The sequence below is a fragment of the Barbus barbus genome, assembly GCF_936440315.1.
Source record: "Barbus barbus genome assembly, chromosome: 22".
Classification (NCBI taxonomy): domain Eukaryota; kingdom Metazoa; phylum Chordata; class Actinopteri; order Cypriniformes; family Cyprinidae; genus Barbus; species Barbus barbus.
In genome coordinates, this window is record NC_136750.1 from 12,906,658 (window position 1) to 12,932,485 (window position 25,828).

General features: G+C 38.8%; 1 protein-coding gene across 1 annotated transcript; it reads left to right on the forward strand.

The window, feature by feature from the left end:
• Positions 1-13,783: 13,783 nt before the first annotated feature.
• Positions 13,784-17,322, forward strand: LOC306888519 (extracellular calcium-sensing receptor-like; the record flags this gene model as incomplete). Its single annotated transcript, XM_079446874.1, has 6 exons — positions 13,784-14,004; positions 14,372-14,663; positions 14,833-15,660; positions 15,797-16,024; positions 16,197-16,320; positions 16,409-17,322. The coding sequence occupies 6 exons, from the start codon at positions 13,784-13,786 to the stop codon at positions 17,320-17,322; spliced, it is 2,607 nt and encodes an 868-aa protein (XP_079303000.1).
• Positions 17,323-25,828: the final 8,506 nt, after the last annotated feature.

A 25,828-nucleotide genomic window follows, 5' to 3' on the forward strand; every position in this document is an offset into this window, starting at 1 on the left:
AAAAAAAAACTAGTTTTAAATGCTGAACAAATGTACTGCTTGTTTAAACTTAAATAAACAGCTTTGATGCAGGTTAAGAACAATTAGTAGCTGTTTTCAATCAAATAAGCGTGGCTGGTTTTCAGATAAATCTCTGTCAGGTCTAACAAACCCCTTACGTACCCTCACATAAATTGAAATATTCAGTTCAAAGAATATTTTATCTAAAAATGAATTGATGAATGATATACACAGAAAATATTAATTTAAATAATCCTAGCATGCATATTGTTTATGTCTTGTGTGAAATAATATGTTAACATTTACAAATTGTCCCTTAATGTAAGCCACTCACCATAAGATCTATTTTTTTTTCTAACAGAATACAATAGGCATGATTTTTTTGTTTTTTTTTGTAATCTACATTATGACACAACTGCTGTAATTTTTATTATTAAACCTTCAAACTAAGTAAATAAATAAAATGTATCAACAATATTTAAATCATTTATTGTTTTTTTTTTCTTCTGGTAGAGCTTTTAGTCTTTAAGTGCCAACTTCCTATATTGTAGTCGGTGTACTCCACCTACAGGCAATATTATGATGTTAGGTTAACCTTATTAAACCATGCCTTACTAAGAACAGGCGGTACAGAATGAGTGATTATGGGATGACATGTTGCATACACACATATGTATATATTAGAGAAAAAATGTAATCTCGATAATTTATTTCCATATTGAACGATAACGATATATATTTCGATATAAGTTGTTAATGCTCCCAGCTTTAAAAGAGTATCCCAGTAATGACTGAAGCCACAAAAATGAAAGGATTCATTACATTACATTTTAAAGTATAGTTTATTAACAAAAACAGATTACACATTTGGCCTTAAAAATGAAAACAATTTACTAAAATAAATAAAAAAATAAAAGTTGTCACAAAAGATGGTAAATTAGAGTAAATGTCCAAAATGTAAACATAAAACTATTGTAAACATCATTTGTAACACAATTACAGTTTGTTTGTTTTTCCCAGAAAGATTAATCTGTCCACAGTGCGGCTTTAAGAGGTAGATTAAATGTGCAAAACGTCAACATAAAAATATACAACTTCTAGCTAGTGCACACAATTTGTAAAACTTTCACATTATAATTTTTGTTTTTTGCCAGGAAGACTGGTCTATCAAAAGTGTCTGGCATTAAGAGGTATTAAATGTGCAAAATGTAAACAAAAATATACAACTTCTAGCAAGTAGAGCACACAATTTGTAAAATTTTCAAGGTTTTTTTTTTTTTTTTTCGCCAGGAAGAATAGACTGTCAACAGTGTCTGGCTCTAAGAGGTAGATTAAATGTGCAAAACGTAAACAAAAATATTCAACTTCTAGCAAGTACACACAATTTGTAAAACTTTTACAGGTTTTTTGCCAAAAAGACTAGTCTGTCCACTGTGTCTGGCTTTAAAGCTGCCCTGTTGCAGGACACAATATTACCACCTGTGCTAAAAGCACGCTCTGAGGGTGAGCTGGTGGCAGGAATACACAGGTAACGTTTTGCCAGGATGCTCACTCTGGGGTATGTTGCTGAATTGATCTTCCACCATGCCAGGGGGTTGGTCTCGCTGTCTGCATCAGGAGCTTGCAGGTAGCTATTTAGTTCAGCTTCAATAGCCTGCTGTTCTGTGAGATCAGATGTTGCAGCAGACTTAGTGTAGGACTTCTTGAAAAAGCTGCCCAGTGTCGTCTTCTGCAATTTGGCTGGTGTAGCAGCAGCACCATCACCTTTGCCTCCTCCCAGTGCAGTGGATGGGAATGCAAGAGTAGCTTGCGATGTGCTCTGACATTCATCCAGCATCTGAGCCAAGGCTCTGGATTTTACAGCCTCAACCTTGTCATCTTTGATGTAGTGTGTCTTAAAACGAGGATCAACAAGGCATGCTATGCTCAGAAGGTCATCAGTGGCAGCATTGTCATATTTCTCATTCAGATAGCTGATGACAGAAGCCTCGATGGTCTTCGTGAGCTCTGAGTCATCAGCCACAGGTTTCAAGAGCTCCTCACTGAAAAGATGCAGTACAGGTTTCAGGTACGACACACTCACATATTCTTCACCAAAAAGGGCATCAGTGAAATCAGGAAGTGGGTTTAGAGCCTTGCAAACAGACTCCAGAACGTCAATGTCCTGCCATGAAGGAGCCAAGTGCCTTGTTTTTTTTTATCAGCTGATAAAACTTTTGCAATGGCCTTCTCCTGCTCTAGCACTCGTGCTATCATTGCATGGCGTGACCCCAACCTGGTGGGTGATTCCGTGATCAACTTGTGCTTTGGCAGCTTGAGCTCCATGGCTGCTAGTTCTCGTTTCTTTTTCCATGAGAAAGAAAAAGCACTGACCACTTTTTTGCACACACCCATGGCTCTTTGGATCTCTCATACTCCCCTCTGATGATGAAGAAAACAGTGTAGGCATATGTTTAGAATCTTTACAAGGCAAAGATGATTATAAAAATTACTTGTTTGTGATGATAAAAAGTATTTTGTGATGATAAATTACAATGTTATGATATTTTCAATCAATAATGAGAAACTACATTTAGACTGTCTTTTTATCCCACAATTCTGAGTTAAAGGCTAGTTCACACTGTCCCAATAAACTGACAATGGCTTAAGCATGCCATGACAACTTCAATGCCGACAGAAACGTAACTGAATCAAAATTGAATGAATTATGAGAAATTATCACGTTATTATTGTGGAATAGATGCATTACTCACATTTTAAAATGACATTTACCATGCTTAATATGCATTTTTATCAAATAGGGCTAGATGATCATTTATTTATATATTTATTTATCCCTGCCTTTACAGTGCACAACCACACGCGAGTTGGTGTTTGTTAGGGCAGTGTGAATACGACAGCATTTTCTAAATTATGCAGTCAAATGTGATAGCCTTAAATGCTGTGAAATCAATTAGGATATGTTATAAATCCTCATATGCTGTTTTTAGCACTGAAAACTTGATCTCTTTTTAGATGCTTAACTTACCAATGGCTAGATGCAGCCAGTGACCAAAACACTGTAGGCGAGTCCAGTTTTTAAGTGAGACAGCCTTTACAATGTTTGCGCCGCGTTGTCCGTTGTGATGCACACATGACGGTCCTCGATAAGGCCCCAAGATGCGAGTGCATCCTCCAGACCCGCAGAAAGTATTTCCGCAGTATGGTCGTCCAGAAAATATGCAGTCTGCAAGCATCTTGATTGCAGACCCCACTCCTCGTCGATGTAATGAATGGTGAGGCTCATGGTTCGGATGTGCGGCTGGACCATAGGTCGGTGGTAGTGGCAAAGTATCTCACATTCCTTAGATTATTTTCCAGCTTTCCGCGGCACTCTTCATATAGCTGAGGCAGTGCAATTTTGGAAAAGTATTTTCTGCCAGGGAGTTCGTACCTGGAGTCAAGCACTTTAACTAATTTCCTAAACCCGTCTCTTTCCACTGTGCTTAGGGGCATCATATCTTTCGCTAGAAAGTAAGAAACGGCCCTGGTTATATCCTTGCTCTTTTTGGAACAGTTTTCATAAGGAGTAATGGCCACGAAGGACGACACGATCGATTTCTGCTTTGGTACAGCCCCGATGCTAGCCCTGCTTGTTGACGGAGTAGCATCAGCCCGCATTTTCATGCTTTCAGTGTGATCGTTTGGGTGATACTTTTTTAGGTGATGGAATAGGTTGGTTGTGTTGCCAGTCTTGGTTTTCACAAACCAACAACATATTTTACAGATCGTTTTAGTCTGCTCCTTGTCACTTTTCAGATAGCCAAACCACTTCCATATAACGGAATTCGTGCTACCTTTTTTGTCGACAATTTCATCATCTTTGGACAATAACTCGAGGTTAGTTTCACTTTCGTCGCTGGTTGTCGTCCTCGTGTCGAGCTTGCTTCGCAAAGTGCTAGGAAATATACTTTGTACTTTGACGTGCACGTGCATGTGCATGCTGCACGCTGATTGGCTGTTGTCGCATATTTACTGCTGTGTGATTATATATGTGTATATATGTATACAGGTCCTTTTCAAAAAATTAGCATATTGTGATAAAGTTCATTATTTTCTGTAATGTACTGATAAACATTAGACTTTCATATATTTTAGATTCATTACAACACAACTGAAGTAGTTCAAGCCTTTTATTGTTTTAATATTGATGATTTTGGCATACAGCTCATGAAAACCCAAAATTCCTATCTCAAAAAATTAGCATATCATGAAAAGGTTCTCTAAACGAGCTATTAACCTAATCATCTGAATCAACTAATTAACTCTAAACACCTGCAAAAGATTCCTGAGGCTTTTAAAAACTCCCAGCCTGGTTCATTACTCAAAACCGCAATCATGGGTAAGACTGCCGACCTGACTGCTGTCCAGAAGGCCATCATTGACACCCTCAAGCAAGAGGGTAAGACACAGAAAGAAATTTCTGAACGAATAGGCTGTTCCCAGAGTGCTGTATCAAGGCACCTCAGTGGGAAGTCTGTGGGAAGGAAAAAGTGTGGCAGAAAACGCAGCACAACGAGAAGACGTGACCGGACCCTGAGGAAGATTGTGGAGAAGCACCGATTCCAGACCTTGGGGGACCTGCGGAAGCAGTGGACTGAGTCTGGAGTAGAAACATCCAGAGCCACCGTGTACAGGCGTGTGCAGGAAATGGGCTACAGGTGCCGCATTCCCCAGGTCAAGCCACTTTTGAACCAGAAACAGCAGCAGAAGCGCCTGACCTGGGCTACAGAGAAGCAGCACTGGACTGTTGCTCAGTGGTCCAAAGTACTTTTTTCGGATGAAAGCAAATTTTGCATGTCATTCGGAAATCAAGGTGCCAGAGTCTGGAGGAAGACTGGGGAGAGGGAAATGCCAAAATGCCTGAAGTCCAGTGTCAAGTACCCACAGTCAGTGATGCTGGTGTTGGTCCACTGTGTTTTATCAAGGGCAGGGTCAATGCAGCTAGCTATCAGGAGATTTTGGAGCACTTCATGCTTCCATCTGCTGAAAAGCTTTATGGAGATGAAGATTTCATTTTTCAGCATGACCTGGCACCTGCTCACAGTGCCAAAACCACTGGTAAATGGTTTACTGACCATGGTATTACTGTGCTCAATTGGCCTGCCAACTCTCCTGACCTGAACCCCATAGAGAATCTGTGGGATATTGTGAAGAGAAAGTTGAGAGACGCAAGACCAAACACTCTGGATGAGCTTAAGGCCGCTATCGAAGCATCCTGGGCCTCCATAACACCTCAGCAGTGCCACAGGCTGATTGCCTCCATGCCACGCCGCATTGAAGCAGTCATTTCTGCAAAAGGATTCCCGACCAAGTATTGAGTGCATAACTGAACATAATTATTTTAAGGTTGACTTTTGTTTTGTATTAAAAACACTTTTCTTTTATTGGTCGGATGAAATATGTTAATTTTTTTAGATAGGAATTTTGGGTTTTCATGAGCTGTATGCCAAAATCATCAATATTAAAACAATAAAAGGCTTGAACTACGTCAGTTGTGTTGTAATGAATCTAAAATATATGAAAGTCTAATGTTTATCAGTACATTACGGAAAATAATGAACTTTATCACAATATGCTAATTTTTTGAAAAGGACCTGTATATATGGGTGTGTGTGTGTGTATGTGTTTATATATATATACACTCACCTAAAGGATTATTAGGAACACCTGTTCAATTTCTCATTAATGCAATTATCTAATCAACCAATCACATGGCAGTTGCTTCAATGCATTTAGGGGTGTGGTCCTGGTCAAGACAATCTCCTGAACTCCAAACTGAATGTCAGAATGGGAAAGAAAGGTGATTTAAGCAATTTTGAGCGTGGCATGGTTGTTGGTGCCAGACGGGCCGGTCTGAGTATTTCACAATCTGCTCAGTTACTGGGATTTTCACGCACAACCATTTCTAGGGTTTACAAAGAATGGTGTGAAAAGGGAAAAATATCCAGTATGCGGCAGTCCTGTGGGCGAAAATGCCTTGTTGATGCTAGAGGTCAGAGGAGAATGGGCCGACTGATTCAAGCTGATAGAAGAGCAACTTTGACTGAAATAACCACTCGTTACAAACGAGGTATGCAGCAAAGCATTTGTGAAGCCACAACACGCACAAACTTGAAGCGGATGGGCTACAACAGCAGAAGACCCCACCGGGTACCACTCATCCCCACTACAAATAGGAAAAAGAGGCTACAATTTGCACGAGCTCACCAAAATTGGACGGTTGAAGACTGGAAAAATGTTGCCTGGTCTGATGAGTCTCGATTTCTGTTGAGACATTCAGATGGTAGAGTCAGAATTTGGCGTAAACAGAATGAGAACATGGATCCATCATGCCTTGTTACCACTGTGCAGGCTGGTGGTGGTGGTGTAATGGTGTGGGGGATGTTTTTTGGCACACTTTAGGCCCCTTAGTGCCAATTGGGCATTGTTTAAATGCCACGGCCTACCTGAGCATTGTTTCTGACCATGTCCATCCCTTTATGACCACCATGTACCAATCCTCTGATGGCTACTTCCAGCAGGATAATGCACCATGTCACAAAGCTCGAATCATTTCAAATTGGTTTCTTGAACATGACAATGAGTTCATTGTACTAAAATGGCCCCCACAGTCACCAGATCTCAACCCAATAGAGCATCTTTGGGATGTGGTGGAACGGGAGCTTCGTGCCCTGGATGTGCAACCCACAAATCTCCATCAACTGCAAGATGCTATCCTATCAATATGGGCCAACATTTCTAAAGAATGCTTTCAGCACCTTGTTGAATCAATGCCACGTAGAATTAAGGCAGTTCTGAAGGCGAAAGGGGGTCAAACACAGTATTAGTATGGTGTTCCTAATAATCCTTTAGGTGAGTGTATATATATACACACACACATGTATATAGATCACACACACACACATACATACAGGTGTATCTCAATACATTAGAATGTCGTGAAAAAGTTTCTTGTAAGTTATTTCAAATATGAAACTTTCATATATTTTAGATTCATTGCATGTAAAGTAAAACATTTCAAGTTTTTTTGTTTTAATTTTGATGATTAGAGCTTACAGCTCATGAAAATCAAAAATCAGTATCTCAAAACATTAGATTATTTACATTTGAGTTTCAATTAATGACTATCCCTACAGTATAAATTCCGGGTATCTCTTGTTCTTTGAAACCACAATAATGGAGAAGACTGCTGACTTGGCAATGATCCAGAAGATGAACATTGACGCCCTCCACAAAGAGGGTAAGTCACAGAGGGTAATTACTGAAAGGTGTGGCTGTTTACAGAGTGCTGTATCAAAGCATATTAAATGCAAAGTTGACTGGAAGGAAGAATTTGGGTAGGTAAAGGTGCACAAGCAACAGGGATGACTACAAGCTTGAGAATACTGTCAAGCAAAGCTGATTCAAACACTTAGGAGAGCTTCACAAGGAGTGGACTGAAGCTGGAGTCAGTGCATCAAGAGTCACCACGCTCAGACGTCTTCAGGAAAAGGGCTACCAAGCCACTTCTGAACCAGAGACAACGTCAGAAGCGTCTTACCTGGGCTGTGGAGAAAAAGAACTTGACTGTTGCTCAGTGGTCCAAAGTCCCCTTTTCAGGTGAAAGTCAATTTTGCATTTCATATGGAAATCAAGGTCCCAGAGTCTGGAGGAAGAGAATCCATGTTGCTTGAAGTCTAGTGTGAAGTTTCCACAGTCAGTGATGATTTGAGCTCCCATGTCATCTGCTGGTGTTGGTACACTGTGTTTTCTAAAGTCCACAGTCAACGCAGCCATCTACCAGGAAATTTTAGAGCACTTTATGTTTCCTTCTGCTGACAAGCTTTATGGAGATGCTGATTTCATTTTCCAGCAGGACTTGGCACCTGCCCACACTGCCAAAGGTACCAAAAGCTGGTTCATTGACCAATGGTGTTACTGTGCTTGATTAGCCAGCAAACTCTCCTGACCTGAACCCCATAGAGAATCTATGGTGTATTGTCAAGAGCAAGATGAGAGACACCAGACCCAACAATGCAGATGACCTGAAGGCCACTATCAAAGACACCTGGTCTTCCATACCACCTCACAGGGCCGGCGCCAAGGGGGGGCACTCGCAGGCTGTGCCCCCCACTTTCCATCCTCTCCCCTCCTTGCTGAACGCGATCGATTTTGAAAGCGAAAGTACTGATAAAACAGTGCACATAAGAAAGCGATTGCACGCTTTAGCGAGCGTCAGCAACGCTCTGTGCAATCGACCCCGATGAGACAATGAGACACAGACCGTGCACGACACGGACACAGACCCCCCCACACACACACACACACACATGATTTGTGCCCCTCCTAGAAATTTAAATGCCCCCCCGATGGAGGTGACCTGGCGCCGGCTCTGCCATCTCAGCAGTGCCACAAACTGATCACCTCCATGCCACGCCGAATTGAGGCAGTAATTAAAGCAACAGGAGCCCCTACCAAGTATTGAGTACATATACAATAAATGACGTACTTTCCAGAAGGCCAACAATTCACTAAAAATGTTTATGAGTATTCTAATTTGTTGAGATAGTGAATTGGTTGGGTTTTGTTAAATGTGAGCCTAAATCATGACAAAAAAAAAAAAAAGACTTAAACTACTTCAGTCTGTGTGCATTGAATTTATTTAATACACAAGTTTCACAATTTGAGTTGAATTACTGAAATAAATGAACTTTTCCACGACATTCTAATTGATTGAGATGCACCTGTACTTGTGCTCCTAGAATCTGTGTTTTCATTGATATATGGTAGGGGGCGCTAGTACACATCTTTTGTACAGAATTTCCACACGCACACACACACACACACACACACACAAAACCACAAGTGAAGAAGAAACCAAAACAACAGATGATTCCACATGAAATCTAACATGATCATCAGACATAGAACAGCATCAAATCTGTGTAATGTTATGGGATAAAATATCACCAATGAAGAGGTAATAATGACTGTCAAGCTTTGGGGTGTTGATTGACTCCATCTACATTTTTATTATTATCCTGAATCCAATTCATAGACTTTTTTCAGCTTTTTGTTCAAAATGTTGTTTATTTCTTTATTTTAGATGACAATTATATCTATATATTTATTGAAATATCATTAATATACAAAGTGCAACCTCAAAAGCAGTGCTACATAGGCCTATGTAAGGTTTTTGATGAAAACATTTCTCCATATAATGAACTTCATTGGGACCCAAACGGTTCAAGGTCCAAATGACAGTTTCAGTGCAGCTTCAAAGGGCTTTAAACGATACCAGACGATGAATAAGGGTCTTATCTAGCGAAATGATCAGTCATTTCAAAAATAAATAAAAAAGTTTAAGTTTTATAAGCACAAATGCTCGCCTTGCTCTGTTCTGTGATGCGCGTTCGTGACGTCACGTAATACGCAATGACGTTGAAAAGGTCACGGTTGAGGTAGGCGGACGTACCGAGTCAGTGTTTACAAATGTGCGGAAGGAGGACCATATACACATATTCAAATGTCTTTGTGTCAGTTTATCGTTTAAAATACCCATTTTGTGTGCGTATCCTGGGTGTTTTAATATTAAAAAGCCTACTTACTCGGTACTTCCGCCTAAGTCAACCGTGACCTTTTCCACGTAATTGCGTATTACGTGACGTCACGAACGCGCATCACAGAACAGAGCAAGGCGAGCATTTGTGCTTATAAAACTTTAACTTTTTTATTTATTTTTGAAATGACCGATCGTTTGTACAAAGTCGTTTGTACATTTATAACTCTCTTAGTTTTATCTGCGATACGGAACCCACTTTGTTGTCATAGTCTTGCCTCGTGTGTTTTTCTAGTGTTTTGATTCTTGCCCACATTTCCTGGATTTACCCCTTTGCCTTGTCCTGTTGGATATTGTTCGCCGATCGTCGACTCTCGCTAGCCCTAGGATTGCTCTGTGTCTTGCCCGTACCATATCTGTTTGCCATTGTTTGACCCTGCTTGTTTATTGACTCTGTTTATAAATAAAAGCTTGCACTTGGATCCGCACGTCTCACATCTTGTTCACCCCGTTACAGAATACTCGGCCACACAAGGATCCAGCTTTTCAGAGGAACTTTGGCCAGGTATGGACACAACACGTATATTATTTGCTATTAAGCAAGACACACGATCGTTGGAAAGCCATATGCGAGAATTTTTAGCCATAGCTCACTATTCAGATTTACCAGACATTATTTTGATAGAGATTTTCTGTGATGGTATAAATCAACCCCTTCTGTCTAAGCTTAGACGTGAGGGCCCGCGTTCATTACTCTGTCAGTTTATGGATTATGCTTTGTTGTGTGTTGGCTCTCCATTCACTGTGAGTGTCGCGGAGGAGTAACGCGACACCGCATCTTTGACTGAGATGGCGGCTGAACCAGAGTGCGCTCACAAAATGGCGGCGACAGCGGAACCCGATCGCAAAATGGCGGACACAACAACACCCCGTCATGCCATTGCTACCAGTCATGAGCCAAGTCAAGTCACCATTGATCGTCGTGAGTCTAGTGGCGTCTCCGCCGATCTGCCAGAGTCTCACCACGTCTCTGTCAATCTGCCAGAGTCTTGTCACGTTCTGTCTGTCACACCCAGATATTCAAGGTCAGTCCTTCAGTATCCTAATCTGGTATGCAGTGTGAGGGATGCACCACTGGTGTCTGCACATGCAGCTGGTATCCCCAAACCAGCTCAATTTAACCCTCCTGTTCCTGCACTAATTTCCCTGTCCGAAGCGCTTCCCATGATGGGGATCGCTTTGTTGCGTTTGGGCTGCGTACACCACCTCGGAACTGTCCCAGGCGATGGCACATGCTGCAGCTTCTCCAGAGGTGGCGGCACATGCTGCAGAACCTCTCGGAGCGGCTGTGCTCGCTTCAGCTCATTGTATGGTGGTGGCGACCAGCAATGTACTCTCAGCCTGTCATGTCACGCTCAAAGGAGCCATTGATGAGCACCGTACCTGTCCGGTTACTGAACTTTACCTGTTTCCTGATGTTACCACTGTAGAACCTCCAGAGGTGGTGGCGTCTGCGGTACCCTCCTATGAACCCTCGTCCTGTCCTGTCCTGTCACAGCTATGGAGGCCGTCTATGAATCCTCGTCCTGTCCCGTCACGGCTATGGAGGCCGTCTATGAATCCTCGTCTTGCCCTGTCACGGCTATGGAGGCCGTCTGTGAATCCTTGTCCTGCCCTGTAGCGGCTATAGAGACCATCTGTGAACTCTTGCCTTCCTTTGAACTGGCTACGGAGGCCATTAATGAACCTTCTTTTGCCCATGTCACAGCCTATAAACTGTTGTCCTGCCCTGAGTCAGCCGAGGAGGCTGGTTGTGAATTACCGTTTGGACTCTGTTTGCACCTCTCTTGGACTACTGCTCTTATACCTGGATTATAGCTCTGCCTTGCCCTGTTGGATATTGTTCGGCGTTCGGCGACTCTCGCTAGCCCTAGGATTGCTCTGTGTCTTGCCCGTACCATATCTGTTTGCCATTGTTTGACCCTGCCTGTTTATTGACTATGTTTATAAATAAAAGATTGCACTTGGATCCGCACATCTCGTTCGCCCCTTTACAGAATCAGTCAATCAATGAATCAATCAATCAATCTATAGGGAGTTAATTTAACATGATAGCTGACCAAAACACTAACTCTCTCTTCTTAAAACACAGACTTTTGGACAGATTATAGCACAAACCATGTTCTTTTGTAATTATTATTACTTTGCTTTTAAATTTGCCTAGTACACACTCTAATATACAGCTGCATCTCAGAAAATTTGAATATGGTGAAAAAGTTCATTTTTTTTCTTATTTTCACTTTCATATATTTTAGATTCATTACAAGTAAAATAAAACACTTAAAGTTTTTTTGTTTGTTTGTTTTAATTTTGATGATTAGAGCTTACAGCTCATGAAAGTCAAAAATCAGTATCTCAAAATATTAGAATATTTCCTAAGATCAATCAAAAAAGATTGATTCACACCGAAAAGTTCAAGTTCTTTAAAGTATGTTCATTTATGCACTCAATACTTGGTCTGGGCTCCTTTAGCACAAATTCCAGCATCAGTGAGGTGTGGCATGAAAACGATCAGCCTGTGGCACTGCTGAGGCACTATTGAGCCTTCAGCTCGTCTGGAATGTTGGACTGACTGTTTCTCATCTTTCTCTTGAAAATATTCCATATAGGGTTCAGGTTAGGCATGTTGGCTGGCCAATCAAGCACCGTAATATCATGGTCAGCAGACCACTTGGAAGTGGTTTTGGCACAGTGGGCAGGTGCTAAAGTCCTTCTGGAAAAGGAAATCAGCATCTTCATAAAGCTTGTCAGCAGATGGAAACATAAAGTGCTCTAAAATCTTCTGGTAGATGGCTTCATTGACTTTGGACTTGATAAAACACAGTGGACCCACACCAGCAGACGTCACAGCACCCCAAATCATCACTGACTTCGGAAACTTCACACTGGACTTCAAGCAGCTTGGATTCTGTGCCTCTCCAGTCTTCCTCCAGACTCCAGACTCCAGACCTTGATTTCCAAATGAAAAGCAAAATTTACTTTTATCTGAAAAGAGGACTTTGGACCACTGAGCAACAGTCCAGTTCTTTTTCTCCTTAGCCAAGGTAAGATGCTTCTGATGATGTTTCTTTTTCAGAAGTGGCTTGGTAGCCCTTTTCGTGAAGATGTCTGAGTGTGGTGACTCTTGATGCACTGACTCCAGCTTCAGTCCACTCCTTGTGAAGCTCTCCCAAGTGTTTGAATCGGCTTTGATTGACAGTATTCTCAAACTTGCAGTCATCCCTGTTGCTTGTGCACATTTTCCTACCCAATTTCTTCCTTCCAGTCAACTTTGCATTTAATATGCTTTGATACAGCACTCCTTAAAAAGCCACCCCTTTCAGTAATGACCCTCTGTGACTTGCCCTCTTTGTGGAGCGTGTCAATGATTGTCTTGTGGACCATAGCCAAGTCAGCAGTGTTTCCCATTTTTGTGGTTTCAAAGAACAAGATATAGCCAGAATTTATGCTGTATGGATGGTCACTTATTGAAACTCAAATGTAAATATTCTAATATTTTGAGATACTGATTTTTGACTTTCATTAGCTGTAAGCTCTAATTATCAAAATTAAAACAAGAAAACTTTTGAAGTATTTTACTTTACATGTCATGATAAAAATATATGAAAGTTTCACTTTTTGAAAAGTTACTTTTTCACCATTTTCTGAGATGCACCTTTATGCATACAGTAATCATTTAGTTTGATAAATAACATTATTCATACCTTTGCACTTGATAGCATCACTTTGCCATGGTACATTGTACACTTTCACTACTAACACAGTATGTTTTATTGCTCAGAAAAGTCAAATGCATGACTGACATCTAGAGGACTTTCTGAAAATCAGTTAATCAGTCAATAAATAAATAACGCTTGCAAGCAAAAAACATGAATAAGTAGATATAATTTATTACTGGTATAAGACAATTGTTTCCCATGCAGCTCAGCATGAAAAAAAGTCTTTATACAACCAACAGCAGTTCACTGTGCATGCATATGTCCTTTATTCCATCAATACTGTTGTCTGTGTTGGGAGGGATGGGAGAGTGACGTCCTGCTTTCCAGGGATGCCCACTTGGCATCGCCTGCACTTTTAAAGGAACACCCCACACAAGCTTCATCATAAATTATAGTAGAGTGGCTGAGTGGGTCAGAAAGAGAGATGCGGATCACTCTTTATATTTTTCTATACCTGTCATTTAACTGTCTCTCTGCAGATTCAATCCTCAAATCAGGTTCATGTCAGCTCCAGGGACGCTTCAAGTTGAATGGAATGTACCAGGATGGAGATTTTATACTTGGAGGCCTATTTCATGTTCACTTTTTCACAGTGTTTCCAGAACTGAGCTTCAGAATGGAGCCAGAACCACCATACTGTGAAAAGTGAGTCTGGTCTGTGGCCGAACGAAAAAAAAAAAAGTAACAGAGTGAGAGAGGTTTTATAATAATAATAATAATAACAATAAATACAAAACAAAAAAAATCTTAAGTTCTATTTGCGTCCTTTTACCTAAGCTAACTTTAAATAATATGCTAACAGCAGTAAAAAAAAAAAATCTATATTGAAACCACTGTGCATTTAACCAGGTACGCACAATAGGAGGGTTCCATGACTAGTGCTTGGTCTCAAATACATTTTCTGTATACTAATGCTTATATTATTATTTATTTTATTTGATTATTTATATATTTTTTACTACATGTCAACATTTATATTGTTTTATATTTACTTATTTCTTTTTTCTTCTAGATTCAATATAGAAATCTTCCAGCAGGCACAGACAATGGCTTTTGCAGTAAATGAGATCAATAAGAATCCAAATCTGCTGCCTAGCATCACTCTTGGATACCATCTTTATGACAACTGTGTAAGACTAGGAATAGCATTCCGGGCTGCCATATCCCTGGCTAGTGGAACAGAGGAGTCCTTCTCCAACCTAAACTGCACTGGGCCTCCTCCAGTCATTGGGATTGTAGGGGATCCAAGTTCAACTCCTTCCATTGCAATTTCCAATGTTCTGGGGCTGTTTCGAGTACCTATAGTAAGTTGCTATGAAAAAAAAGATAAGAAAATACACTATGTGAATATTTTTGCACTATTTTTCAAATGTGCTTGTGTCTGAAAAAAAAAAATCAAAAGCACTGACGAGTATCATTCTATTTCTCTGTCTCATGTCATTATTTCTCCCTCCATCATTCCTGACTAATTAGGTTAGTCACTACGCCACCTGCTCCTGTTTGAGTGACAGGAAAAAGTACCCCTCTTTCTTCAGAACAATCCCCAGTGATGCCTTCCAAGTGCGGGCTATGGTTCAGATTTTGAGGCATTTTGGATGGACCTGGGTTGGTCTCATTTACAGTGATGATGATTATGGCATCTATGCTGCTCAGTTATTTCAGCAGGAAATGCAGCTGTTTGGACATTGTGTTGCTTTTTCTGAAATCCTTCCCCATGATAACAACCACGGAGACATTCAATATATAACACGAGTGATTCAGGTCTCTACAGCTAGAGTGGTGGTTGTTTTTTCCACTTCATCCTTTCTAATACCTTTGATGGAGGAGGTGGTGTTGCAGAACATAACAGGCAGACAGTGGATTGCCAGTGAAGCTTGGACCACTTCACCTGTATACCACACTCCACGTTTCCTACCCATCCTGGGGGGCACACTGGGCATTGCTATTAGGCGCGGAGAGATTGAGGGACTCCGTGAGTTTCTTCTACGTCTCCATCCCAGTAATGATCAAAAAAACAATATAGTGAGAATTTTCTGGGAGAACATGTTCGGGTGTAGTTTTGAAAAAGGGGGTAGAGCGATAGATGGAGAGCAAGTGAAAAAGGTGTGTACAGGACAAGAGGACCTGAGCATCACTGAAACACCATACACTGATGTTTCGGGGTTGAGAGCAGCATATAATGTCTATAAGGCAGTTTATGCTCTGGCACATGCACTTCATGACCTGATGCAGTGTGAAGAGGGGAGAGGACCATTCAGTGGGAACAGCTGTGCTGATAAAACCAACCTGAAACCCTGGCAGGTAAGACCCACGGGTATAGTGCAAATTTTCTCCAGGCATATAGAAGAGCTGAAGATGTAAAAGCAAAATATGTACTCTATATTATTTTACATTTCAGATAAACATTTAACACTTGTCCTCTCTACCAACTGTGCAGCTGGTTCACTACCTACAGAAAGTGAACTTCACCACAGGCTTTGGGGATCACGTGTCATTTGATAAGAATGGAGATGCTCTGGCCATATATGATGTGCTGAACTGGCAGCCGAGCTTTGATGGATCGATAAGGATTCACACAGTTGGTGTAGTAAATAAAGGGGCAGCAACAGAGATGGTGCTCACACTGGATGAGGATGCAATATACTGGAATTTCAAGACCAAAAAAGTAATAAACAGTACATTTTAATGGCATCCTTTTTGCAGATGTATAATCTATATACTAGTCAAAGCTATGATAAGACAAATGAGGATAAATTAATGAAAAACTTGTTATTGTGTAAAATAGATGATAAATACAATACATGAAAAAAAATGACAACAGATGATGTCTCTTTCAGCCCCCAAGATCTGTTTGCAGTGAGAGCTGCCCACCAGGCACCAGACAAGCCAGGAGGAAGGGCCTTCCTGTCTGCTGTTTTGACTGCCTGTCATGCAGAGATGGAGAAATTTCTAATATGACAAGTGAGGAAATTATTGATTAGAAAATTGGAACATAATTTGATGTGAAGTTCTCTTCAGTTCACACCTTCTCTCTTTTTATTTCCCACAGATGCTATTGATTGCACCGTCTGTCCAGATGAGTTCTGGTCCAGTTCGGATAAGGACCAGTGCGTCCCGAAAGAAGTAGAGTTTCTGTCTTATGAGGATCCTCTAGGAATCTCTCTGACCACTGCCTCTTTGCTTGGCACCTGCATCTGTGCTCTTGTGATGGTCATCTTCGCTCATCACCGTAACACTCCCATAGTACGAGCCAACAATTCAGAGCTTAGCTTTCTGTTGCTGTTGTCACTGAAACTGTGTTTTCTGTGTGTGCTGCTGTTCATTGGCCGGCCACAGTTATGGACATGTCAGTTAAGACATGCTGTGTTTGGCATAAGCTTTGTTCTATGCATCTCCAGCATCCTGGTCAAGACTATGGTGGTAATAGCCGTGTTCAAGTCATCTCGACCAGAGGGTAAAGGAACAATGAAATGGTTTGGAGCAGCTCAACAAAGATGCACAGTTCTGGTCCTAACCGCCCTCCAGGTTGTGATATGTGCAGTTTGGCTATCAACTGCCTCTCCAACACCACATAAAAACAGCCAGTATACTCGCTCTAAAATAGTATATGAATGTGCTATAGGCTCAGTGGCTGGTTTTTCTATGCTGCTGGGATACATTGGACTGTTGGCAGCAGTAAGTTTTCTCTTAGCCTTTCTTGCAAGAAATCTACCAGATAATTTTAATGAAGCAAAGTTCATCACTTTTAGCATGCTAATATTCTGTGCTGTGTGGATTGCGTTTGTTCCAGCATATGTGAGCTCACCAGGGAAATATGCAGTTGCTGTAGAGATATTTGCCATTTTAGCTTCTAGTTTTGGGTTACTGGTGGCCATATTTGCCCCAAAGTGCTACATCATCCTTTTACATCCAGAGAGAAACACTAAAAATGCCATCATGGGTAGAGAAACACAAAATAAATAGTTTTACATTATTAAGGTGTAAAATTGTAAACTTTTGACTAATAATTACTTACTTCACTGATTAATCAGTGGGCTTTGATTGAATATTCAGCTATTCTTCGATTGCATTCGTTATTTGTAATGCACCAGACACACAATAATAGCATTAAGCTTTGTGTTTTTGGTACTTTTTTTTTAAGATTTATTTATGGGCTTTTTATGCCTTTATTTGGACAGGACAGTGTAGAGTAGACAGGAAAACATTGGGTGAAGAGAGAGGGGAGCGGCAAAGGACCACGAGCCGGGATTCAAACTCGGGACACCTTGAGCGCAATTGCGCTGTATGTCGGCGCACTAACTGCGAGGCTACTGGCACAGACCGCTTTTGGTTCTTTTATTAGACTATAAAACAGAGACTCAGCTTTCAAAATCTGTCAGTTTAATAGCGAAGTACAAACAATGTGCCTTACAATAATGTGTTTTTATGCTCTTTAATGTGGTGTAACAGATCTGTATTCATGTGACTCAATTTTTTCGATTACAATGAGACATTTGTTTTATTACATTATACTGTTTTTTTTGTGAAAATTCCACCACTTACTCTCCAAAAACATCTGTGGCGTCTGTGGCTGAACCTTTCATTCCTCACATGTATCTAATTAAAAACAACAATAAAACATTCTAAAGGTTGAAGTGGGCTCCAACTTGTTAACATAAGTTATATTGCTTTCTTTTCTGAGGTATGTAATATTAAGTGACTATTCACAAGCTGTTTTATTCACTGCATAGGGCAGTAAATAATTGGAAATAATATTTAACGTCTTCAAATCCATTCATTATCTGTAGTGTGCCACCCAGTAATCACAATAATTTTGTGCTTTGTTGCATTTAATATTAACACAGCTAAGCTTTCCGATTCTATCAATACTAATTATAAATCTATTTTTCCTCTTTATTTCAATTTATAGCATGATAAACGTAACGGAAAATCAGAAGGCATGAAAAAAAAACATTGTAGCTATTCGGAAATATGATTGATTCACATGCCAACTTAAACAGCGATCTGTCACATCACATTAAAGAGAGAGAAAACACATTATGGCAAGACATATTGTTTGTATTTCTCTATAAAACTGACATAATTTGAAAGATGAGACTTTGGAATTTCTCCTGTTCCTCCCAAACCGGGCAATTTGTATGAGCAATAGGCTATACCCTCAAAATAACTTTAATCTCATAATTGCTACGATTTAATTCTCGTAATTTTTACTTTATTCTCAAAATATTTATACTTTATTATAGTATTTCTACAGCTTTAATTCTCGTAATTTTAACTATTTTCTCAAAATATTAAAATTTTAATCTTGTAATCTTAGATTTTTTTTTTTTTTGGCACTAAAACGTCATCGTACTTTACAGGGTGCCGATTACAGAACTGGTGCAAACATATCCACATCACTAGGATCAGATACTTTCTTAAATGCTGTTTTCTCAATGCTGTCATATTTGTTGGGTGTTTATTTTGTTATTAAGAAGAAAGTATGCAGCACATATTTACACATTCATCTAAATGTTGCTCTCAGCAGTGTCGGGATGTTCACTATTAGTAAACCGCTGCTTGCATACAATATATCAAACTTCTTTTTACCTCTAACTAAAGAACAAAAAAGAATTTAGCTGTGAGTATACTGGGGACTTTACACATGACAGCACTTTTTGTTTGTAGTTTTGTAAAACTCTCTCTTTATTGATTTTATTGGTCCTGCTTTGTTTGCAGGACTCATAACTGTGTCTTCTTCTATTGGATTGCAGCATGAAGGGCTGAATTATAGTCTTGCCGTACAGCACCACACCTGTTAACCTGGATTATCGCAGGCCCTTACATTGGATCATATGAGATTAAATGACTAGTCGACAACAAAAACATTTGTTGACAATTTTTTATTGTTCATGTTTTCGATATGTCGACCAACCATCTTAATATAATTATTAACATCCATTAAACATTAAATATAACAGTGCTTTTGTCAGTATATAATTACAAGCACTACACAATAAATAGCACTTGAGGATTAAAAAACTAAGGCCCAGTTTCATAGACAGGGCTTAGCCTAAACCAGGATTAGGCCATAGTTCAATTAGGACATTTAATTATCTTTATAAACATTCCTTAGAAAAAAGCATTACTGGTGTCCATCTTGAGACAAAACAAAGGCACTGACATGTTTTAAGATCAGTCAGTGCAGGTTACTTTCAGTTGAAACAGCTCAGATTTACATTTTAGTCTAGAACCAGGCTTAAGCCTTGTCTGTGAAACCGGGGGTATATGTTTTGACAGAGAAATTAAAAGATTTAAAAGACAAAAATAATGTATCTATTTTCTTTGGGGTCAGCATAATCAACTCCCAACAATGTAGCTATTTTTAATTTGAGATGATAATAAAAGACAAGCAAAATGTGTTACAGACATTTCAATGAATATATTGTCAAAAAAAAAAAAAAACCTTGAAAACATTATGAATGGGAAACTGTAATTTCTTTGAGTCTATAGTTTCAGAATTAGAGGCATAATATGTGAGATTTTAGTGAGAAAATATGGTGGACAATGGATGCAGCATCTGTAGTTGACAGTAAAAGTGTTATGTACAAAATATGATAGGTTACATAAAAATACATAACAATTTAGTTAACTATGAAGTGATTTAAGAGTAAATTAAATATACATTTAAATTATTAAATATATTATAAAATGTTGTGAAGTGCAATGTAAAAGTACAATGAAATGTAAGCAAAACTAAATCAATAAGGCTTATCTGTTCATGTAATATGAAAAAGAAAAATCACCTTAAAATGAAGAACAATTAGATACAAAATGAAATTCAGCTTGAAATAACATGAAGCCAATATAAAACACATCAATATACCACAAAATGATTGAATACATAATTAAATGTTGCATTCAATCCATGTAAGTCTAATGAAAAGTGAGTGCAAATAAATAAACTGGATATGAAATGTATTTATTTATGTAACATCAAAAGTGACTTGAAATATGCCTTTAAATAAATAAATAAGATGAAATACATTTGCCTTTCAAAATAATTGCTTTGTTTTTTATTGGTGCTTTTAACCCTTTCACACGTAAATTTAAAATATTCTGACGCCCCATCCCCCACCCCTCATGTGAGATTAGTTTTTTTGTTTTTTAAGGTTGTCCATACACTAGAAGATTTTAATTCCAATTTTAAGCCCGATTTGCACCCCCGAACGATCAGGGTTTGTGGCCCAATTCAAGGCTTGTCATAAAAAGTGTTGTGCAAGTTACTTCCAAACCAAACTGTAATATATTATAGATTACTTGTCACTGTTATTTAAAATTAGGTTTACCTTACCTTACCTTACAATATTACTGTCTCAGAATTGTAATGCGTTACATGACTCCTGTATTACTTTTGAGTTACTTTCACCAAAATAACTACAGAAGTAGAACTTAACATTCTAAAATGACAAAATATACTAGAGCCCTGCACGGGCCTCAAATTCGTGTCCGACAGCTTATCAGAATTACCGACCCGAGCCCATCTCTATATGCACTTCTCTATAATGGCGTGTCTAATGAGGAGATGGTGAATCCTTACTATTTCCCCCGGACACATTCATGGTAATTACTTTTGCTGGGGCTTTTACTGCTATCTTTATTGTGTGTATTTGAAGGCAGAACTCTTCAGCTGTGCTGACGGCTCGCTTCTGCTGCGGGACACTAAACACTGTCGAGCTGCTATTGACAGTCGCTGCAGCACGGACTCATGTTGTTTCCACCAGCGTGGCATTTTTCATCTTTATATTTTAGACATCCATCAATTATTGATAAGGAGAAGCCTAGAACAGACCAGAGGACCGGCCCGTGTCTGAACAATGACGTGAATATTGGTCCGAAGCCTGGCCCTAGGGGCGTTATAAAGTCGGAGCCCGACTTTAAATTAAATAAAAAAACAAATAAATTTTGGGCTAAAAGTGTGTTGTAACGCAAGCGTTACTGAACATGTACCGAGTAAATATTTCTGAAAATTGATTAGTAATGCCTTGCACTACTGCGTTACAGCAAAAAGTAATCTGTTACTGTAATGCATTACTTTTGTGAACGCGTTACTCCCAACACTGGTCATAAACAATATTTGTCCAAAAAACCTATTGTGTGGTATAATTATGATTATTTTACTGCTCCCAATCGAGACCGAATGTCCCTGAACTCAAATCGTAAGGTCTACAGGTAAATAAATGAGGCCTACGAAAACCAGTCCTAAATGAAAGAAAAGACTGAATCCAATATTTGGTGATAATATCAAACATGTTCGAGATTTACGACTCTTGATCTGGCTACCCCATGACGTGATACCCACGATAGCTATTGAGTGCGAGCAAGCACCACCTACCGTATTTTGCATGCTTCTATAGCTGAAACTTGGCAGCCACAAAAGCAGAGTATTGAGAAATACTTCACTGTGAAACAGAACGCGTCGATTGTCCTCCATTTGTTTTCCTTTCCTAGTCATATCTGATCTCACGACTATCTGGGAGATCTTCTGTCACTGTGAAATTGTTCCTACAGTCAACAAAAGAGAGAGAAATGAAAGAAAAAAACAAGTGAATCCTCAACAAAGAGCTTCCTGTTTTCTCTATAAATATTGTGCTTTTTAATTGTTTAACAATGAGATTCTCTGCTTAGAGGGTCCGTGTAATGGTTTACAGTTCTTTGTTAAATTTGTGCTCAAAATTAACCAGGTAAAAACTGGCTTCAAACTTCATTTTCCGTTTTCTTAGTTTTTGTTTTTATTAAATACCTAACACAAACGGATAATTGTCTGTTTAATTTTTGATTCTACAAGTTGCATCCGAATAAGATTTTTGAACAAACATAAAACTTCTTAACGTATGGAACCCCAGTTCCTCGAAGGAACGAGACGCTGCGTCAGGAGACGCTTTGGGGAATGCCTACAGCGTAACCGGCTCTGAATACCAATGAAATCTGTCCAATGGATGGGAGGGACGTCACGGGCGAGGTGATGTAATGACCAGCTGGTATAAAAGCATGTGCGGTGAAACTGGCGTCAGCTTCTAGAATGAAGCAAGCGCTAGCAGGGATGCCGGAAGTGTGGCCTCGCGACGCAGCATCTCGTTCCTTCGAGGAACTGGGGTTACATACGTAACATAAGACGTTCCTCTTCAGGAACTCGAGCTGCGTCAGGAGATGGAGTCAGGAAACGCTTATTTTGTTTACTAGGATGAGAGTTGCTGAAATCGCGTTTGGTCTTGTACTGTATCGTGTATCTTGTCAGTGTGTGCACTTGCTTGGCCATTTGTAGTTGATAAACAGGAAAGTGGGTTCAAGCGCCAGCAGAAGGCAGTGTAATGGAAGTGGTCTTTAAGAGAAGCAGTCTATCAGCGGAAGTTTAAAATCAGCTCGTAAGTGTATTTACTTGTCTCAGTGTTTAGCGCATTTGCCGTTGCTAGGAAACGCTTATTTTGTTTACTAGGATGAGAGTTGCTGAAATCGCGTTTGGTCTCGTACTGTATCGTGTATCTTGTCAGTGTGTGCACTTGCTTGGCCATTTGTAGTTGATAAACAGGAAAGTGGGTCAGGCTGAATTGAAATGATCATTTGTTGGATTGGTATAATAAAGGTTATTATACCGCGGCAGCGGTCGTGGCAGTCGTCGTGTGAAGCCCTCTTAGTGTGAAGACCAAAGAGTGTAAAGACCATCGACTCTACCGTGCAACTCCACCGGGCAGGGACACCGGCAAGGGATAGTAGTAGCTTTTTATTAAATTTTTTCATTGATATGTTTATTATTGAAATGTTGTTGTTATGTGCATGTGTTAATTTTATTTAATTTCTTTATTTTCTTAAATATGTGGGTAGATAGTATTTATAGAGTTGTAACTTTTTAGTTTTAGTTACTTTTTCTTATTTGTAAGTCGCTTTGGACAAAAGCGTCTGCTAAATGACAAAAGTAAAAAAGTAAAGAGTGTAAAGACCATCGACTCTACCGTGCGACTCCACCGGGCAGGGACACCGGCAAGGGATAGTAGTAGCTTTTTATTACATTTTTTCATTGATATGTTTATTATTGAAATGTTGTTGTTATATGCATGTGTTAATTTTATTTAATTTCTTTATTTTCTTAAATATGTGGGTAGATAGTATTTATAGAGTTGTAACTTTTTAGTTTTAGTTACTTTTTCTTATTTGTAAGTCGCTTTGGACAAAAGCGTCTGCTAAATGACAAAAGTAAAGAGTGTAAAGACCATCGACTCTACCGTGCGACTCCACCGGGCAGGGACACCGGCAAGGGATAGTAGTAGCTTTTTATTACATTTTTTCATTGATATGTTTATTATTGAAATGTTGTTGTTATATGCATGTGTTAATTTTATTTAATTTCTTTATTTTCTTAAATATGTGGGTAGATAGTATTTATAGAGTTGTAACTTTTTAGTTTTAGTTACTTTTTCTTATTTGTAAGTCGCTTTGGACAAAAGCGTCTGCTAAATGACAAAAGTAAAAAAGTAAAGAGTGTAAAGACCATCGACTCTACCGTGCGACTCCACCGGGCAGGGACACCGGCAAGGGATAGTAGTAGCTTTTTATTAAATTTTTTCATTGATATGTTTATTATTGAAATGTTGTTGTTATGTGCATGTGTTAATTTTATTTAATTTCTTTATTTTCTTAAATATGTGGGTAGATAGTATTTATAAAGTTGTAACTTTTTAGTTTTAGTTACTTTTTCTTATTTGTAAGTCGCTTTGGACAAAAGCGTCTGCTAAATGACAAAAGTAAAAAAGTAAAGAGTGTAAAGACCATCGACTCTACCGTGCGACTCCACCGGGCAGGGGCACCGGCAAGGGATAGTAGTAGCTTTTTATTAAATTTTTTCATTGATATATTTATTATTGAAATGTTGTTGTTATATGCATGTGTTAATTTTATTTAATTTCTTTATTTTCTTAAATATGTGGGTAGATAGTATTTATAGAGTTGTAACTTTTTAGTTTTAGTTACTTTTTCTTATTTGTAAGTCGCTTTGGACAAAAGCGTCTGCTAAATGACAAAAGTAAAAAAGTAAAGAGTGTAAAGACCATCGACTCTACCGTGCGACTCCACCGGGCAGGGACACCGGCAAGGGATAGTAGTAGCTTTTTATTACATTTTTTCATTGATATGTTTATTATTGAAATGTTGTTGTTATGTGCATGTGTTAATTTTATTTAATTTCTTTATTTTCTTAAATATGTGGGTAGATAGTATTTATAGAGTTGTAACTTTTTAGTTTTAGTTACTTTTTCTTATTTGTAAGTCGCTTTGGACAAAAGCGTCTGCTAAATGACAAAAGTAAAAAAGTAAAGAGTGTAAAGACCATCGACTCTACCGTGCGACTCCACCGGGCAGGGACACCGGCAAGGGATAGTAGTAGCTTTTTATTACATTTTTTCATTGATATGTTTATTATTGAAATGTTGTTGTTATATGCATGTGTTAATTTTATTTAATTTCTTTATTTTCTTAAATATGTGGGTAGATAGTATTTATAGAGTTGTAACTTTTTAGTTTTAGTTACTTTTTCTTATTTGTAAGTCGCTTTGGACAAAAGCGTCTGCTAAATGACAAAAGTAAAAAAGTAAAGAGTGTAAAGACCATCGACTCTACCGTGCGACTCCACCGGGCAGGGACACCGGCAAGGGATAGTAGTAGCTTTTTATTAAATTTTTTCATTGATATGTTTATTATTGAAATGTTGTTGTTATATGCATGTGTTAATTTTATTTAATTTCTTTATTTTCTTAAATATGTGGGTAGATAGTATTTATAGAGTTGTAACTTTTTAGTTTTAGTTACTTTTTCTTATTTGTAAGTCGCTTTGGACAAAAGCGTCTGCTAAATGACAAAAGTAAAAAAGTAAAGAGTGTAAAGACCATCGACTCTACCGTGCGACTCCACCGGGCAGGGACACCGGCAAGGGATAGTAGTAGCTTTTTATTACATTTTTTCATTGATATGTTTATTATTGAAATGTTGTTGTTATATGCATGTGTTAATTTTATTTAATTTCTTTATTTTCTTAAATATGTGGGTAGATAGTATTTATAGAGTTGTAACTTTTTAGTTTTAGTTACTTTTTCTTATTTGTAAGTCGCTTTGGACAAAAGCGTCTGCTAAATGACAAAAGTAAAAAAGTAAAGAGTGTAAAGACCATCGACTCTACCGTGCGACTCCACCGGGCAGGGACACCGGCAAGGGATAGTAGTAGCTTTTTATTAAATTTTTTCATTGATATGTTTATTATTGAAATGTTGTTGTTATGTGCATGTGTTAATTTTATTTAATTTCTTTATTTTCTTAAATATCTGGGTAGATAGTATTTATAGAGTTGTAACTTTTTAGTTTTAGTTACTTTTTCTTATTTGTAAGTCGCTTTGGACAAAAGCGTCTGCTAAATGACAAAAGTAAAAAAGTAAAGAGTGTAAAG